This window comes from Cebus imitator, unplaced genomic scaffold, assembly GCF_001604975.1.
Source record: "Cebus imitator isolate Cc_AM_T3 unplaced genomic scaffold, Cebus_imitator-1.0 Scaffold428, whole genome shotgun sequence".
Taxonomy (NCBI): Eukaryota; Metazoa; Chordata; class Mammalia; order Primates; family Cebidae; genus Cebus; species Cebus imitator.
The window spans coordinates 539122-560089 of NW_016107743.1; the positions used below are offsets into that span (position 1 = coordinate 539122).

Below are 20968 nucleotides of genomic sequence, written 5' to 3' on the forward strand. Positions count from 1 at the left end.
CTCTGAAGGCTGAGGTGGAAGGATCACTTGAGCTTGAGAGATTGAGGCTACAGTGAGCTGTGATTGCACCACTGCACTCCGGCCTATGCAACAGAGCAAGACCCTGTCTTTAAAGGACTTTTAGTTACTTCAACAAAATTGCCGGATGCAAGCTCATTATGAAAATATCAACTGTATTTCTTACACACAAGTGATGAAAGAATTGGAATTAAAATATCATTTAAAAATTACAAAATATTAAATAGTATGGGTAAACCCAACTAAAGATATTCATGACTTGTACACTCAATCATTGCTGAGAATCATTAAATAAGAACTGAAATTATTGGAGTTAAACTGTTTTTTATGATTGGAAGTTTCCATATTGCAAGATGACAGTTCTTCCCAAATTCATTTATAAATTCCATAGGACCACTATCAAAATTCAAGCAGGTTGTCTTGTTGTGGCTATGGTTAGAAACTGACAAGATAATTCTAAAATTCATGTAAATATGCAGAGACCTGAAATAGTAAGAACAACTTTGACAAAAGCGCAAAGTTTAAGTTTTCACATTACCTAGCATTAAAACTTATTATAAAGCCACAGTAATCACAACTGCATTACATTCATGATAAGATAGACAAACAGATCGATTGAATAGAATAGAGAATCCAGATAATAGCCCATTTACATATATTCAATTGATTTTCAACAAAGATGCAAAGGCAATTCAGCAGAGAAGCTGTAAAACTTTAAAAAAATTTTGCTGGAGTAATTGGATATCTATGTGCATAAAATGAATGTCTATCCATGATTTTGTCCTTGTACAGAATTAATTCAAAATGAATTATAATCCTGAATATATTGCAAGAACTAGAAGTTTTTGAGCATTGTTATGCAGATTTCTTTGATACATCAAAAGTAAAATCCATAAACCACAAAAATTTATTAAATTACCTCACCAAAATTAAGAATTGTTCTTTGAAAGGTGCTGTTAAGATTATAAGAAGACAAACCGTGAAGCGAAAATTGTAAAATTACATATCTGATAAAAGATTTATATCTAGATATATACATGTAACTTTCAAACTCAATATTATGAAAGCAAATGACCTAATGCAAAATGGGTCAAAGTTCTAAATACACTTCTGTAAAGATATTATTTTGCCAAATAAGGACATATTAAAGATGTTCAACATGATTTGTCATTAGAGAAATTCTTGTTAAAATCATAGGATGAGAACATCTACTATTTAGAATGATTAAAATTAAAAACATTGACCATTCTAAGTGTTGGTGAGGTTGTGGTACAACTTGAACTTTCATAGTTTCTTAGCAAGAATGCAATTATGGCACAACCATTTTGAAAATCTGCTTCTCAGTTTCTTCAAAACCTAAACAAGCATGCATATATGGTCCTGCTATTCCATTCCCAGGCATCAACCTAAGACAAATGAAAGCTTATATCCATACCAAGACATTTATCCAAACATTTATAATGTTTTATTTGTAATATTACCAAACTGAAAACAACTCAAGTGATTTTGAGGAAGGTAAGCACATTGTGGTATATACCACTCAGCTGTAAAGATTGCAACAAGAATTAATCTCAAAATAATTATGTCTAGTGAAAGAAGTTAACCAAAAAGAGTATATACATTGTTATTTATTTTTAAAAATGTATGATACCTATACTAATCTATAGTGACCCAAAGCAGGTCAGTGGCTACTTGGTGATGAGAGGAGAAAGTAGGTCAAAACAGTAGTGTACGAAGGTACACAGGTGAGTGAGAAAACTTTTGGGTGTGAAAGGTATGTTCACTATCTTGATTAGCTTTCTTTCACAAGTGCATACCTATGCCACAATATATCTAATTATACACTTTACATTTAACTAATTGTATGTTGACTTTAATAAACTATAAATACATTTTTTAAAGGCATTCTTAAACCTCCAACTTTTATGATGTGTGTCAATTAGGAGATTACCACAGAGACAGAAAACATTCTACCCTTAGAAAGATTATGCCCCAAATAAAATAGTCTCATTACCATACAGCATATCTCTTTGGTCACGGAATTTTGGAACTTTTTCATGACGCCTAACATTAGAAATCCACCAACTAGCAATATCAAGACATTATAAATCTAAGTAATTAGAAAAATATAAATTCAGACAGTACTTTTTGCCTCAGAAGTTACAGAGGACATAATCTTGAACAAAGCCTTCTAAATGGTAATAAATAATGGAATATTTTGTCAAAAACTCAGACTTAAAAAGTAGCTTAGAGAACCACATTTAGGGTTAATATCTTTTCCTTCCTTCTTTCCTTCCTTCCTTCCTTCCTTCCTTCCTTCCTTACTTCCCTCCTTCCCTCCTTTTCTCTCTCTCTCTCTCTCTCTTTCTCTCTCTCTCTCTCTCTCTCTCTCTCTCTCTCTCTCTCCCCTTGGCTCTTTTCTTTTTGATGCAGGGTCTCCCTCTGTTACCCAGGGCAAACTGCCCACCTTGGCTTCCCAAAGTGCTGGGATTACAGGCATGAATCACCACATCCAGACTGCTGGGTCATATATTTATTCAAACATTATTTTTCTGTTATTTATTTCCATCTCAGTCTATAATGATGGTTATCCTAAATAAAATTATATCTGACATACAATATTTTACCAAGACATGTTCATGGTTAGTATAGTAATTAATGAAAGTAACATGCCTATTATCTCAATGCTATCAAACATTAGGTTGCTATAATACAAAATTCAGATTATATTGGATGACTTCATAGATGCATATATTTTTATGAGGTATTAAATAAGAAGAAAATTGTATTATCAGGGAAAATTGATAAATTACCCCTTTCTCTCTTTCTCTCTCTCTCTCTCTCTGTGTGTGTGTGTGTGTGTAGATATACAGAAAAAAACACAGAAGCATGCCTCTCGAGTGTTTAACATAGATAACATAGATCTCCTAGGGTAGAAGTTTTGAGAGAGAGGCACTAGAAAAAAGGTACATTTAATCTGTCGTCTGATTAGATCACATTAGTATATTTGTGTGATTTCTAAATATATTGCATGTAATGATAAGTAATGTATAACAGAACAAATAAACAACTTATTGTTTTAGCATTCTATTAATAAACCAATTGATCTGATGCTATTGGATTTCAACATATAAATAATAAGTATTTAAATTAAATCATTTAAATTGCTGAAATTCAACCTTTTGTGGATTCAAAAATGGCAATTTTATATTATTCAACCTGATATTATAACTTCTGCAGATTTTCTTTATTACCACAAGTTCTTCACAAAGATTCATTCAGCAAGACCATCCCTGACAAAATTCCCAGAAAACATGACATTCATCTATTTTAAATGAAATATTATTGAGTAGTTCCTTTTAAATAACTGGAAATTATGATCTAAGAAAACCCTCTTATTATATTATAAACTTAATTGTGGATGAAAATATAAAATAAAAACAAAATGTATAGTTCACCTCAGTGGAAATTTTAAAAGTCATTGGAGATGAGAGACAAAAATGAAGCAGATACAGAAACAAGAAAAGACACTGAAGAACTAGTGTCTTCAAGGCCTCTGCAGATATCTGCTGCCTTGGATCTGGGGGTTGAAATAGCCCAGAGTGACAGGATATTAAACCTATGTAACAAGCCAGGTGGAAGATCTGATCCAATACTCTCCATGTAAAGACAAATGACTAGAATGTTTTTGAGAATGATAAGAATTGTACTTAAGTTTCTTTAAGGTTGGCTCGGCAGAAAAAAGTGGGGAGGGTCTCAGAAAATTTTCATATGCATTCATGTTGTGTTAGAAAAATGTTACTCATGTTATCACATATTGTCACATGAATAAAAAAGTGGTTCAATTGGTTGTGTTCCCAAATATCTAAGAAAAGTGTTAATTCTCCCTGGGAAAATACACATGACAAACAAAGTTTATAAAATTTATTTAGATAAAATTCCAATAAATAAATTCATAGTAAACAGTCATAAGGAACACATGCGGAAACAATTCTTACTCCATGAGCTACAGTGAGCAGAATCAACAACCAGAGAATCAGACCCTCTTAAATCACATAATTAGTAAATATTAAATATAATACAAATGAATATGTAAATACTTTTCAAATTAAAAAAGATAGGAACTAAAGTATGAGATGGTGACCCAAGGACAAAAGATAATGTAGATGAGAAAAAAACTTCTAGATACAAAAACGGAACTGATGAAAGATATGGATCCTCAGAGATCATGACAATTTTAATCATTGTCTAAAACACCACAAAACAGTAGCAAGAAAGGAATACTTAGAAGTAGTCAAAAATAATTATGTAACTATAAAGAAATAGTATGGCATCAGATGAATTTTTAAGAATAATGGCAAATATGGTCAATATAATTAAAATTAAGAAATCTCAATTGATAAAATAAAAATTATATTGGACTAGTGAAATTGAGAATGCATAAATATACTAATTAAGATGAAATTAATAAGTTAGAGACAGTAAGATACAGAAAACTTGTGAAACTTAGAGGATAAACTAATAGATTTAATAGGATTTTAGCTAATAAATGTTGACAAATGGCCAACAAAAGAAAGACAGTAGAAAAATAACACTCAAAGTGATAATTACACAGAATTTACTAGAAATGAAGAAAGAAATGTCTCTAGATGGGAAATTAGCTGTAAGTGTTGAGAATAATAAAATTAAGTCAGCTATCAAAGTAAAACTGCAGAGCATCATGAAAAAGGGAGTCTCAAGATGCTGCCAGAAGCAGTAGACACTATCTATAGAGGGAAGGCAATTGTATTTAATCAAACTCATCAGCCATAAGAGAAAAATCTTCAGACTACTAAAGAAATATATAATTGTGTAACTGACTGAATTATTAAAGATCAAGGCACATGACGATTGTTTTAGAAATATAAAGGCAGTAGCAGTATATATTCTCACTAATAAAAATAAATAAAGTAATGGCTTAAGAAACTTAACACCTTCAAACTTAGAATAGTGGCTTCAAATGCCTGTAATTCAAGTTAATAAATTTGTAACTCAGTAAAAAAAAAAAAAAAAAAAAAAAAAAAAAAAAAAAAAAAAAAAAAAAAAAAAAAAAAAAAAAAAAGAATAATTTCAAAGCCATAAAACTGTGGAATAATATACTCAAAATACCATCTTACAATAATTATGAAATAAAAGTTATATTGTAGGTATTCTAAGAATGAGGATTATAAAACTATATTTGTTTCAAAAATTAAAAACCTGAGAATATATTACAAATAAATCTTTACTAAAGTAACTTCTGAAAAAAATATAAAAGAATGATAGTGACTATACACACACACATATGCACAATTTCTGAGACCATAAAAGTGAGTCAAAATATATTACCAATCACATTCAATGAAAACAGCAAACTTTCTCAGAGCCAAAACTTATAGGCTTGATTTAAAAAATCCAACTTTTTGATGTATGTATGTATGTGATAAAATTTCAACATAAATACACAAAATATTGAAAGCAAAATTATGAGAAAATATGCTAGGCCAATAGAAAAATAAGAGTGCAGCAATATCAATAGAATCAACAAACTCTAAGAAATAAAACTGTAGAAAAAAAGAATGATCATGTAATGATATGAAGTTTAATTCACCAGTTGTACATAGTAATCCAAATTTATAATAGAGAGATTATATATTTCTAAGAATAAATTTTAATGGGAAGTATTACATCTTTCAAAGTGAATAATAAGAAAACTAATATCAAATATTTAAGAAAAAACTAAAGCAAAAATAAGGGAGATATATTTTTATTTTAAATGCTTCATGTGTAATAGAAAACTGAAATAAATAAATTGAGCACTCAAATGAAAAAATAAAGAGGAAAAAGAGAAGAATGCTCAGAGCATATACATATGAATATATATTAATAATATAGAACATAAAGATGTAGTAACGACAATTAATAGAACCCAAGGTTGGTTTCTTGAAAATACCAATAACATTGGCAAAACATAGTAGATACATCTAGAAAAAGAGCATACATGGATGTGTAAATAAACAATACTAACCTAAATGAAAAAAAATTATGAATGCAGGGAAAATGACAATGATAATAAAATGATATGTGGGACACATTTTGAAAATAAAAAATGAGAACCTGGGAAAAATAGAAAAAACAAAAACAAATCATATTTACAATATTTATTCAAGAAGAAACAAACCATTAAATATTTGGAACTGATTATAGTAAGCGAATAACTAGTTTATAATTTTACACAAGGATTAATTCCAGTCCACATTAAGTTTTACAGGTAATTTCCACCACACCATTAAAGAAATACATAATTCTACACAATTACTAAAACGGTATGAGAAAAGCACTTTGGGCAGCTGAGACAGGCAGATCAGTTGAGGTCAGGAGTTTGAGACCAGCCTGACCAACATGGAGAAACACCATCTCTACTAAAAATACAAAACTTAGCCAGGTGTGATACCACATACCTGTAATCCCAGCTACTAGGGAGGCTGAGGCAGGAGAATTGCTTGAACCTGGAGTGGGCAAAGGTTGCAGTGAGCCAAGATCACACAACTGCCCTCCAGCCTGGGTGAGAGAGTGAGACTCCCTCCAACTACACCCCCCCCGCAAAAAAAAGTATGAGAAAGAAAAATAATAGATTTATTTTAGTCCCAAATATAAATTTTAAAATTCTAATGTAAGCTAGTAGAGAAAAAAAAAAATCCACACCAAAAAAAAAAAAAAAAAAAAAAAAAAAAAAAAAAAACAGGGGCAGAGGGAGAAAGAGCTTATATTATGACATATTTGGGTTTGAGTTTATTCCAGGTATGCTAGGTATGTTTTAAATTTACTTCTTCCCCTCAAAAGAAAAAAGAAAAACTATAAATGCAGTTCAGCATGTTAGCTTATTTTGAACAATGAACAAAAACTAATAAACTCATTAGATGTAGAAAATTATTTGACAAAATGTAGTATTATTTTATTATTGAAAAAATTCTCTTAACAAGTGATAAATAGAAAGAAACATACTTACAGGGTATGTGTCCACCAAAGACTTACCGCAACTACCCTATTCAATTACAAAATGTTAAAAATATTTACTTTAAAATCTAGAAAATGTCAAGATGCCAATTCCCATCAATTCTATTCTACATCATTTTAAATAATGTAGTCATTAATGTAGTCAAGTCAGCATTGAAAGTAGAGAAAAGATGAGATTCTAAAATAATGGAGTTATCCAACATGGTAGCCTCAGCCCAGTGGTGAGTGGACTTTTAATTCAAGAATAAGTAATTACCAAAAGTAGGAGTCAGCAATCCTTGAGAGAGTTGGAAGATAGTCCCCTGCAAAACCTCCCACCTGGAGTTGAGAGGAACTTGTATTTTCTGGGAGCATCTACTTCCTAAAAGAAATAAGTAAGACAAAGTTCAGCTTTGTATTCTGAGTTATTTTTTCCCAAATTTGCTTTAGGAAAGTCAGTCTCCCCCTTCACTGGTCATGTGAGTAAAAAGAGAAATAGAATGACCTGAAATGAGTTTAAGGAGAAATCCCTCCTCATGGAAACCAGAAATGAAGGAAGATGTACTTCGACTCTAAAATCAGCCATTGAAAGGAGGTTGGTGTCCACCTTAGAAGACTGAACCAACTACTCCTTCTTTATAATAATCTATAAAAAATTAAGTACCCAGTAGGGAAATTTTACCTAGTAAATCTTAAATTACATATTGTATAATTATCAAAACATGCAAAAATATATAGACATGATTTTTGAACAGTTTACTTCAAAAGGAAACATACTAAGGCCTATTTGATTGACAAGAGAATATAAATCAAAACAGGAAAATTGATAAATGATATGTGAAAACATATCAGCATACCCAAAGTTCATCAGTCATTTTTATGATATCATTTTAGGACTGTGCATTTGTCTTTTTATTTTTTTTTCCCCTTAACACAAATTGAAATGCTCTGTAGCTCTGTGGCCTCTTAGATTCTGATGTCAGGATACAAATCTCTGTTACCATGGGGACCTGATACTACAAAGGATTCATATAGTTGCCAACATTTTACTCTTTTTGAAGAGCTATTTGTATCAGCGATAAGGTTAATGGAGTCCAGCAATTTTAGATTGATATCTATTTGTGAGATTAAGAAAGATAGGCAATTTATATATATATATATATATATATATATATATATGAAATTATATATAAAAATAGGAAATTCTAATTTTATATACATAAAATTTCCTCTTAGTCTCACAAATACATACATATATATGTATGAATGTTTATAAATAGTGCTGTAATATAAACTTTAATTTTCTTTGTTAACATGTAATATATCCAGATTCTAAAAGTAATCAACTTTTGGTATTGTTAATTTCATCAAATAATATATAACTATACTACATTCTATATTAACAGCTGAATATTTTAACTCTATGGACACAGAAACATTAGCTGACATTCACCTTGTTAGTCAAGTTGAAGGAGTTGTAACTAGGTTTTTTCTTGGATGCTGGTGATCGTTGTGGGTTCTTGGCCTCCAAACTCTTAAGGAATAAGCGGTGGGGACACTGCAGGTGGACCTTATACTCGTAAAGGGAATATCAGACCCAAAAAGTAATGCAGAAAGGTGATTTTAATTAGGTAGAGAAAAGAGAAGGAAAGGAGAAGAAAAGAAAGGCTTCCACGAAGAGTGTGGAAGGGGATTCCAGAGGGGAAATCCCAGAGGGATTGCAGAGTTTGTGAATATTTTCTCAAATATTGGGTTGTCTGTTTATTCTGCTGGTTATTTCTTTTCCAGTGCAGAAGCATTTTAGTTTATTTAGGTCTCGTTCATTTATTTTTGTTTTTGTTGAATTTGCTTTGGGGTTTTTAATCATATATTCTTTGCCTAAGCCAATCTCTAAGAGTTTTTCTGATGATATCTTCTAGAATTTTTATGGTGTTAGGTCTTAGACTTAAGTCTTTCATCAATCTTGAATTGATTTTTGTATAAGGTGAGAGATGAGGATCCAGTTTTATTCTTCTACATGTGGCTTGCCAATTATCCATTTGCTCACCATTTGTTGAATATGATGGCCTTTCTCCACTTTATGTTTTTGTTTGTTTTGATGAAGGTCAATTGGCTGTAAGTATTTGGTTTTATTTCTGGGTTCTCTATTCTGTTCCATTGATCTACGTTTCTTTTTTTATACCAGTACCATGCTGGGTAACTATAGCCTTGCAGTATAACTCGAACTTGGGTAATGTGATGCATCCAGTATTTTATATATTTATTTATTTGCCTGGTCTTGCTTTGACTTTGTGGGCTGTTTTTTAGTTCTATATGAATTTTAGGATTGTTTTCTCTAGTTCTGTGAAAAATGATGATGGTATTTTGATGGGAATTACATTGAATCTGTAGATTGTTTTTGGCAGTATAGAGATTGTCACATTGATTCTGCCCCTCCATGAGCATGGGATGTGTTTTGATTTGTTTGTGTCATCTATGATTTATTTCAGCAATGTTTTGTAGTTTTCCTTGTAGAGATCTTTCACCTCCTTATGTAGGTATATTTCTAGGTATTTTATTTCATTTTTTTAGCTGTTTGTAAAAGGTACTGTGTTCTTGATTTGAGTCTCATCTGGTTGTTGTTGATGTATCGCAGTGCTACTGATTCATGTAGATTAATTTTGTATTCTGAAACTTTACTGAATTCATTTATCAGGTGTAGGATGAGTCTTTAGGATTTTCTAGGTATGTGATCATATCATCAATGAACAATGACAGTCTGATTTTCTCTTTTCTAGTTTGGATGACCTTTATTTCTTTCTCTTATCTGATTGCTCTGGTTAGGACTTCCAGTAATATGTTGACCAGTAGTGTTGAAAGTAGACATCCTTGTCTTGTTTCCGTTCTCAGGTGGGATAAGTTCAACTTTTCTCCACTCAGCATGATTTCGGCTGCTTGTCATACTTGGTTCTAATGCTTCCTCTTTCTCTTCAAATTGTGTGGGATTTTTTTGTTGTTGTTGTTATGCCTTATTATCTTTTCTTGCTAGCCAGTCATGATGTACTAGATAAAAGAAATTACTTTAAATAGGCCCTTAATAATGGTGGCAAGATATGGGGAAAAAAAAAAAACATTCTATAGTTCTATAATTATGTTTTAGGTCTTTTTTCTTTTTTTCATTTTTCTTTTTAGTCATTCTATGCCTTGGACTATGAACTTCGCAAGTGTTTCTTAGGATTTTTCTTGCCACTTAGGTAGTTGCCATCATAAGGGCTAGTATTTGGAAAAAAGATATCTACCTGCACTGGTTTAAGAATGTTGGTGTTAAACAGAGAGTCTCCAAGCAAAGAAGAAGCCCATTGTGGAAATATTTTTCATCACTGGAGAAATGCCTCCTATTTTCTCAGAAATTCAGAGAAAGAAAAAATGATGTGGAGGAATAGGATCAGCTTTTAAAGTCAGAAAATTGAATGGTTCAGAAAAAAAGAAAGCAAGAAAGAAAATGAATGTTTCAGATATATGTAAGAGAAGCTTAGATAACTTGGACAGGTCTGAAGAGGAGAATATTAGTGGAGATTATTATGAAGTAAGAGCCAAAGTGTCAAAAACCCAAAAAAGTACATTGTGAATAATCATAAATGAATCTTGTCTCTCAGAAGGTAGGGCCAGTATATTTTTCCGAATGAAGTTCAGTGCTTCCTGGAGGCATAAAATATTACCTGAAGTTATATATCTAAGAATAGACTAGAAAGTAGTTTTTTTTATGTAATCAATAATTACAGCAATTGAAGCAATTCGAATATATGTTGTTCTAGAAGTCAAAATAACTTTCGTAGCAATCAAAAAAAAAATCCAGAAAACAGTGTTTTATATATTTTTAAAGATACAGCTTGCCAAATAATTTCTAGTCATTTGTGATTTACTTAAAGAGAAGGCAGGAATTTCTTTGTGAGGCTTAAGCAGGGCATCTCTAAATGTCAGATACAATGACAGGTATACAAATTTACACACCAAATTATTTAGAAAGCAAAATTTTCTAATCAATAATCATAAATAAAATCCAGGAGTTTGGGGTAACTGCCAGTACTGAAGCCTTTTCTCAGATAGCTAATCCATTTTTGGTATCAGACTGGAAAAGACATTTTCTCTCCAGTTATTAAAGAAAAGGCAAAATCCAGGAGTCCAAAGAAATGTAGGAGCACAGGCTATACTAAAATAAAAGTAATAAAAAAAATAAGTCATATGAACATCATGATTGAGAGACTAATTCAAGCCTGAGAGCTGTGCCTACCTAACTGGGCCCTTTGGACTTTCATGTATCCCAAATAAACATAGTTGTTAGGAACCTGAAACTGATGTAAACACACTTCTTTGAATTGGCAATATGTCCTTGGTTCTAGTGAACAAGGTGGGAGACTATTGAACAAAGGAGGATTAGATTAAAACATTTTGTTAAAAAAGAGAAAAAAAAACTCCTACAACCAAAACAGCATGGTATGGGTACAAAAACAAGCGTGCAGACCAATGGAACAGAATTGAGAGCCCAGAAAGAAGGCCACACTCCCAAAACCATCTGATCTTTGACAAAGCTGACAAAAACAAGCAATGGCGAAAAGACTCCCTATTCAATAAATCATGCTGGGATAACTGTCTAATCATATGCAGAAGATTGAAACTGGACCCTTTCCTTACACAGACACAAAAATCAACTCAAAACAGATTAAAGACTTAAATGTAAAGCCCAAAACTATAAAAACCTGGAAGACAACCTAGGCAATACCATCCTGAACATAAAAACAGGCAAAGATTTCACAACGAAGACACCAAAAGTAATCACAACAAAAGCAAAAGTTGACAAGCGTGATCTAATTAAACTTAAGAGCTTCTGCACAGCAAAAGAAACTATCAACAGAGTAAATAGACAACCTGCAGAAGAGGAGAAAACATTTGCAAACTATGCATCTAACAAAGGTGTAACATCCACCATGTATAAGGAACTTTCTTAAACAAATTTACGAGAGAAAAACAACCCCATTAAAATGTGGGCAAAGGAGATGAATAGACACTTCTCAAAAGAAGATATACATGTGGCCAACGATCATATGAAAAAAAAAAATCTCAGTGTCACTGATCATTAGAAAAATACAAGTTAAAATCACAATGAGATACCATCTCACAACAGTCAGATTGGCTATTATTAAAAAGTCAAAAAATGACAGATACTGGCGAGGCTACAGGGAAAAGGGAATGCTTATACACTGTGGGTGGAAGTGTAAATTGGTTAAAACATTGAGGAAAGCAGAATGATGATTCCTCAGAAAGCTAGGAGCAGAACTGTCATTCGACCCAACAATCCAATTGTTGGGTCTATACCCAGAGGAATATAAATTGTTCTACCGTAAAGACACATGAATGCACATGTTCACTGTAGCACTGTTCACAATAGCAATGACCTGAAATCATTCTAAATGCCCATCAATGACACATTGAATAAAAAAATGTGGTACAAATATACCATGGAATACTATGCAGAAATAAAAAGTAATGAGATCATGGGAGCATCTGTGTGGGAACATGGATGGAACTGGAGGCTATTATCCTTAACAAATTAACACAGGAATGGAAAAACTAAATGCCACACGTTCTCATCTATAAGTAGGAGTCAAATAACAACTTATAAACACAAAGAAGGAAACAAGAGACTCTGGGGTCTACTTGAAGGGGGAGGGTAGGAGAAGGGAGAGAAGGAGAAAAGATAACCATTGGGTACTGGGCTTAATACCTGGGTGATGACATAATATATACAACAAACCCCCATGAAAAGTGTTTATATAAGTAACAACCTTCCCATGTACTCCCAAACCTAAAATAAAAATTTAGAAAAAAAAATCTTCTCTTTACAAAGCACATCTCAAGAAGTTGGTGTCTTAGGTTAAGAAACTACAAAAACGTGTTTATAGGGGCAGAGGAAACAACATCCCATGATAAATTGGTAATAAACATAAATAGTTTCTAGGGCACCCGCCTACCAAGATTCCTGCCAGCTAGACTTTATGGCCTTGTGTACTCTCCTCCCCTTAAGTGAGGAGGGAGCCTGTGACTTGCCTTAATCAGTATAATATTGCAAGGGTTATGGAAGGTCACCCTCATGATAAGCTATTTTACACAATATTCTATCTTGCTAGCCCACTTGCTCTAAAGACTCTTTGCAGTCTTGATGAAATAAATGCTAAAGTTGGGGAAGCCCATGTGGCAAGAAACTGCAGGTGGCCTCAAGAAACTGCAGTACCCTCTAGGATCTTGGGAAGGCCTTCAAGTTGCTTTCGGCCTCCAGCCAGCAAAAAACTAACTGCTCTCAGTCCCGTGGTTACAAGAAAATAAATTCTGCCCAACAACCTGACGGAGGATGGAAGAAAATTCTTTCTTAGTAGAACTGTCAGATGAAAACTTAGCCTTGGCTGACTCTGATTACAGCCTGAGAGCCTATACATAAGAACGAGCTAAGCAACAGCCAGACTCCTGCGTCACTAAAACTGCAGTAAGAAATGCATGTTGATGTAAGTTGCTAAATTTGTGGTAAGTTGCTATACAACAATTAAAAAAAAAAGAAAAACTCAAAAAGTAACTATCCAGAAACACTCAGTTATAATCGGAAAAATTGTCCTTACTGCCCATGGTAACTTATTTGCAATTTACCATGAAGTAGAATTGTTTCCACATGGGTAGAAGGACCACTTTCAATATTCCTAAAGATTAACAACATTAGTCAGTATTGATAATGCAAGTAAGAACTGGCTCTTCTGCAGCAATCAGAGAGAAAATATACTTTGCCTTTCTCACTTTGAGTTTTTTAGATGGTACAAACTGATTTTTGAAGTCTTCACATGGCAGTCATGAAGAGATAGAAACTTTTATTTTCCCTTCTGCCTGAAAAGGCTCACTTCCAGGAATTCATTTGAGTGGTTGTCAGCTGGGTTAATCTGTCTTGTCCACAACACATTTCTGGGAAGACGTTATCTAAGGGAGAAGAGATTTCCAAGTTCTTTCTAGATAAAATCTCAAAGTTTGGAGTTAATAGATGCCATTTGCTATGGCAGTGAAATGTCTGACGTCTAGAGACACTGTCTTCTCAAACTGCATTTTATCTAGCCTTATGGGGAATGCTCTGTATTTAGCTCTAAAATATAGTCATGCATTGTTTAACTATGGGGATATGTTCTAAGAAATGCTTCATTAGGTGATTTCCTCATTGTGTGAACATAATAGCGTGTACTTACACAAACGTAGATGGTGTAGCCTGCTACACTCTTAGGCTACACAATATAACATATTGCTCCTGGCTACAGACCTGCACACCTTACTGTATTGAATACTGTAGGTAATGATAACACAATGAAAAGCATTTGTGTATCCAAGCATATCTAAACATAGGGAAGATACAGTAAAAATACGATATTCTAATTTATATGACCATTATTGTATATGCAGTCCATCATTGACCAAACTGTCACTCTGTGGCTCATAACCATGAATCTATGTTATTTGCAGTGGAAAGTTTTCCAAACTCTGTTAATTATTTTATCAATTCCCTCAAAAACTGGAACAAATACCATTAGAAATTGTAATGATTTGTCATAAATTACCTTGCCTTTCTAACCCAGACTTTCTCAGTTTCCTATACTGCAGAGCATTGTTTTAAAAATGGACTGCACTTTGTATGCTTTATTCACAATAGCAATTCCAGGTGCATATGAAGATAAAGGTGACTAATTAGGTTGCTGCTTATTCTCAAGGAAGTAATTAGACATCATTAGGGTATTATTTTTTAAATTAGGGGTTGCTTTCATGTGGAATTTATATAGTGCTCTGTCTTTGTTGAAACATTCTTGAAGCTCATTCATTTGTTCAAAAAGAAAAATTAAATGTCATTATTAAGATCTACCTTTCTGAAAACATAGCTAACAGCAATTTGGTCTAAAATTTGTCAGCTTTGCACAAAAGGCAATTTGAACATTAGCAATCAGTCTTTCAAGGCGATTGCTATCTGCATACAAAGTTGTGGATTTAAAAAGTCATGAAATCATCATCCTCATAATTAGTATCAACAAAAAATTCCTATCTTTTGCAAGTTTCTGGAGACATAAAGGACTTTAAGGGGCACACCCTAACCTCAAGGAGCATGTCTAAGGTTTTCTTCCTTGGATGGTTTCAGATGATAACATTTAAAACTTTGTTTATGAAGGACATCTTACTATACTGTCCCTCATACTTGTGTATAATTAGAGAAAAAAATCTTATTAAGAGCTTAAATATGTGGTCGGTTATAAAACGTGTCAGGGGTATTTTGCAGATCTTCAAATTCTTTTCCAAAATATCACTTCTCACTTATCAAAGTGCCTGATACTTCAACACTGGAGGCTTTCAATCTTCTGAAATCTTGATAAATGCATTCGCACTTGAGACAATTTCTTTTTTAAAATCAATTTACCAACTTGTCCCTTTAAATGTGTCTTTAAATGTATTACTCTTAAAATACTAATTTCTTCATCTGTATAATAATGATATTATCTTGCCTAATTCTGAGGCTTTTTGTAAGGACTAAATTAGCTAGTCTGTGTATCACACTCAAAATAGTTTCTGGAAAATAGTAAGTGTCCAACAAGTATAAGGTATTATTATTTTAGCATTACTATTGCTATTATTATCACTAGTTCTACAGGATGAATGTGTCTTCATCAAAATTCAGGCACTGAAACTTAATGGCCACCATTTTGGCCATGGTGAAAGTAACAAATCTACTAGTTATACCTTGTGAGATAGTATAAAAATATAAGTGAAAATGCTTTATACTGTAACTACAATATATATATCACTTTTTATTCTTTTTATCATGTATGCAACAATTAAGGTATTTTCTATTCTTATTGTTTTTGTCTATGAATAGGACATACAAAATCTTGTGTGATATCTTTTTTTTTGTATTCTCTGTACAATTGAAGATGTGCTTTTGCATATCTGGAATCTATTTTATGAAATTAGTATTTTTATTCATGTTTGAACATATATATATTTCTTAAAAGTAAATCTTGCTTTTGCATGTGAAGTTTATTTGTTTGCCACCACAGTTTCTCTGCTTGTACAGTTAAAACTCAATAATAGATATTGTTATTTTATATAACATGTAACATTTCTTATTTACTTTTTAATTTTTTTTGAGACAGACACTTGCTTTGTCTCCCAGGCTAGAATGCAATGATGCCATCTTGGCTCATTGCAACATCCACCTCCCGGGCTCAAACAATTCTCCTGCCTCAGCCTCCCGAGTAGCTAGGATTACAGGCTGTGCCACCATGCCCAGCTAATTTTTGTATTTTTAGTAGAGATGGTGTTTCACCATGTCAGCCAGGCTGATATCAAACTCCTGACCTCAAGTGATCCATACGCCTCTGCCTCCCAAAGTGTTGAGATTACAGGCCTGAGCCACCACATCCAGGTGACATTTCTTTAAATTTCTTCTGGATCCACTGATCAGCTGATTTCCAAGTGAATTTTGTCATCTCATGCTCACATTATAATTATTTAAGTTATATTTCAGCAAGTTTCAGATCTGAAATATTTAGAATAACTTGTTTTCAATAGTGAATGCAGTTTATTACTACAAAAGACTCACTTTGAGTCATAAGATCAGGTGACAGTAGTAACTGGGTCTTTGCGTACTAGCCAGTAAAAACCAAACAACAGCAAAATAAAACCTCTATAAGCCTCCTCTCTTTATACATAAAGCGATAAATGCATCACACAATTTTTTCTAACTTTGTGAGTATCTCTCCCTGTTTCAATGTACTATAATCTCATGTCTATCACCATCAATGATTATACCCAATGCATATTTTTATTTCTCAGGATCAGGGACTTACACATTGCACTTTCAACCTCTCACCACTATCTACATACTGAGAATCCTGATAGTACCATCTTGTATGTTTATTTCCTGTGTGGTTTTTTTCGCTTTTCATTTCAAATTTTGTGGATACTTAGTAGGTGTATATATTTATGGAGTTTCTATAACTTTACTGAGTATACCTCAGAAAAGTATCTTTAAAATTGTACCTTCTTTCTTGACCTATAGTCATAGCCTTAGCCTTTATTGTATCAGAAACAGGTTATTGTAATAGTCTCAATAATCTTTTAGTGCCTAGTCTTTACTCTTTCCAGTAGAAGAATTGTTTGATATATTCGTCTGAAAAACAAAGATAATCCCTTTGCCTCCCTATTTAACTGCTCTTGTCATTTTAAATAGGAAGTTGATTATTTTCATTTGCAAGTGAACTGCTAGCCCCTTGTTTTGGAATATTAGATAATTTATCTTTTTTATTCCTGAAAAAGTTATTTTAAAAAAAGTTTCACTGTTAAGGAGATAATAACATGTATTACATTTACATTTTAAAACATAAATGCATAATTTTTACAAACTAATTTAGACTCTAGGACTCAGATGGCCTGCTTGTGCAGCTTGTATTATGATTAAGTATGTTTGTAGAATAGGAAGGGGGAGGGAAAAGAAGGGAAGGGGGAAGCAGGAGGGGTGGGGCAGGCGAAAGGAGAGAGGAAAGAAGGAAGACAAAAAGTTAAGAACCGTTCCCTGGGCTAATGCCAAGTAAATCCCTGATCTTCTCTTCATTACAGTGAATGAGAAAATCTGACTCATTCCTTCCTTGAGGTTAACAGCATACTGAGACATTGTTGTTAAATAACATTTATTGATATCATGGGGCAACAAAATTCAATAATACTTATATTTTGAAGCCACAAATGGGATTTTCAAGTTATATAATAAAGAACAAAGAACTAGCTAACAGTTATATTATTAATAAATAAGAAAGAGAAGTAAATGTGTTCGAAAAGGTAGACAAAAATTTGACATATTCTGTATCAAGATGAGTTAATTAGTAAAACATTTTGAAAGGAAGATTAATTGTCACTATTATACTAAAAACACAATATCCTTTGCTATCCTGAAATGTGAAAAATGGTGTACTGTGCTACTTGGATAAGGTCTATTCTGAAAAAAAAATTAAATCTGATTTGCTGAGTTTTCAGAAGCAAGACTTTTCCTTGAAGGGTAAATGAAAACAGCTTTCTAACTTAAGATCTTAGATACCATTAGTCCCAATAAAGTTGGTGATTTCTTCTGGGAGGGTTTAATCAGTTTGTTGTGACATGGTACCAGCAACTCAATTCTATAAAACAATTGTGATTTATTACTGCTTTTCCATGAATTGGCCAGAAGGGAGCCTGAGAAAATCACTTCCACAGGCTGCCTTGCAAAGTGCAACTTCTGAAAATGATGCTCTGAATTTGAACTATTTATTTTTGTCTCATAACCATTCATTAAAATATCTTTCATTAGCCGTTTTCTTTATTTTCTAAAGAGAAAATATCATTGCTGGTTATAGTGTTAGAAGTTGCAGCAATTAACTAACTGCAATGACTTGTGGTGAGGTTAAGGCTTTTTGTCAAACCCTGAGCTAGTTATGTATTGACATCTCTTACCAGAACACAGCAAGCACATTCAGAAGGCCACTTCCATGTCTATTAACGTGCCATGGTCATCCAGAGGTTTTCTAAGCCAACAATCAGTGCCCAAACTGAGACTAGGACTGGCTATTTATTGATGAAATGAAGGCATTCTGAATAAAATGTGTCTCTTCCTGCTTTATTTTGCTCTTACTACCATTATCACTTTTATATACAAGACATAAGGTATCTTGCCTTTGCTGCTTTCTACATCATTATACATAGAAGTATACAATTTCAGAAATGTTTTTAAACAAGGTAGCAAAACAGAGTGGGTATTCATTATTACCTAGGAGGGAAAACATGAACTTTTTACCTCTTACAGGTATGACACTTACAGCTATTGTCTAGACAGGGACATCTTATCCCACATATCCACTGAGATTGAAGACTTATGTGGGATCATTTTGAATAGGAAGCAATACAGACAATCTTGAGAGAACTGCTTTGCTAGAGAAATAGCTTTCCTTATTTTTTCCACATACTGCATTGTTTAAAAAGTTACATATTGTATATATTATCTTTGCCCAGTTATGAAAATTCATTCAGAGTCCTCAGAGTAATCCTAATCATTTTATTTTCTATAAAACTAGGCAAGGTGGAAAATTTACCTATCATTACCCACAAAAGGAAATTATAGAACTTCAATATAAAAAAGTTCTCTACGTTAAGATATGATCTAATTAACTTTGAAAAAGTGACTTCAAAATATTTGACTAGATCAACTTTAGGCTCAAATGAGGTAGGCAAGTGCCTTTGAGGTTTAAGTTAGTATAACTGAAATAGGCATTTTTGCCCCAGTGTCTTATTTTTTTATTTTTATTTTTTCTATTTTCCTTGTCTGGTGCCTTCCATTACATGGTAAATTTCCCAAAAACAACATTAAAATATCAAACCCATATAAATCATTAGCGCTTTCTATTAGTTTATTAAGTTAGCTCCATTATCCTTAAGATCACTAGTGATTTTGTAGAGGAGTTAGAGAAAAGGCCAGAGGTGGATCAAGAAAAGTCTGGAATCCAAGTAGAGGGCCAGTAGGAACCATTTGGAGAACAAGTGCAAGGAGCCTGATAGAAAGGACTAGAAAACACAAGACTAGGCACATACACATATTGAAAGGGTGGATTCTAGGCACATTTTGTTTTAAAGATCTATGAGCCGTATTTTATGGATTCACTGATTTTTGAGAGAGGGTAATCAAGCAAAGGAATGTGATGATGACTTATCATTTATGCTTTGCAGTACCTTTTTTCTTATTAAATCCACTGAAGTTAATATGTGAAGAAGATAGTACTACCTAAAATATAATAATTAAGCTGTGACAGCTCTTCCATTGTGAAGTACATTTGACAATTAATGTCATGGATTAGATTAATTATAGACCATTTAAATGATACTGTTTTGAACTTAAGCAAAAACATTTGTTATACTTCATAGCACTTTAACAGGGTTTTTGAATGCCTCGTTGTAATTTTCTCTTTGGATTTTTTGAACAGCAAAATATTCAAAAAATCTTTAACTTTGTTGACTATCACTGTTTACTTCCTTGACTGTCGTTGTTGTCCAATGCATTTGACAAATATTAAAATCCTAACAAATAATATTATATTTAAAATTTGAATCACTAGGTAATTATTTTATATTTTAAACTCTAAGAAAATCCAAATGTATCTCTTCCTAATACACATATCCATTGCAACATTGGTGCAGTTTATGAATGTTTCCAAAACAAAGATTCTCAAGAGGCAGAGTAGAATGTTTGCACTGGGTTTATTTGAAAGCCACACCTGAAATTGCATTCCAAATAACTTTATAACAAAATGTAATGTTTGTTTCAAAACTTTAGCCTTGCATAAAAGTCAAAGGAAGTCTAGTAAAGTTACAAGTCCTTGTAAGAGCCAAAATTCTAAGAAGTATTGAGTGACAGCTTCAAATTAAGCAGAATATATTTCCTATTTTAATGGAAAGTCTTGTTTACCTGTGTTTAATTTGCTTATTTTTAGTGGAACTTAAAATTTGAATTCCAGGGCTTGAATTAATGTTGGTTTCTGTAGTTCTTTAGAAAAAGGTACTAAATGCATGACAAATCATTTAAAATATAAACTAATGTGTCTTTGGCATTTTTCAGAACATCTTCATTACATTTCATTAATTCAGAATAACCACACATTTAAATTTGCCTAAATATGAAAAGGATGAAACCTTAGGTGGTTTTATGCATCATTAAATTCAACATGAAATTATAAAGCTGTGGCTCACTGGTTCTTTAAATTTTTACTATTAATATACACATAGATGCTAGGATGCTTAGAGAAATAGCATTGCTAGATCATGTGTTAAAAGCAAACTACATTTGTATCAAAGAAAATGTAAATCTAAT

The 20968-nt window shown here is 32.6% G+C and overlaps 1 protein-coding gene across 1 annotated transcript in view; it reads left to right on the plus strand.

Moving 5' to 3' along the window:
* The first annotated feature begins 3505 nt into the window (after positions 1 to 3505).
* Positions 3506 to 20968, plus strand: part of LOC108290280 (acyl-protein thioesterase 1-like) — a 147041-nt gene continuing 129578 nt past the window's right edge. Inside the window, exon 1 of the mRNA XM_037731901.1 lies at positions 3506 to 3681. Coding sequence (XP_037587829.1) covers positions 3506 to 3681 — 176 coding nt within the window. The remainder of the gene's footprint in view (positions 3682 to 20968) is intronic.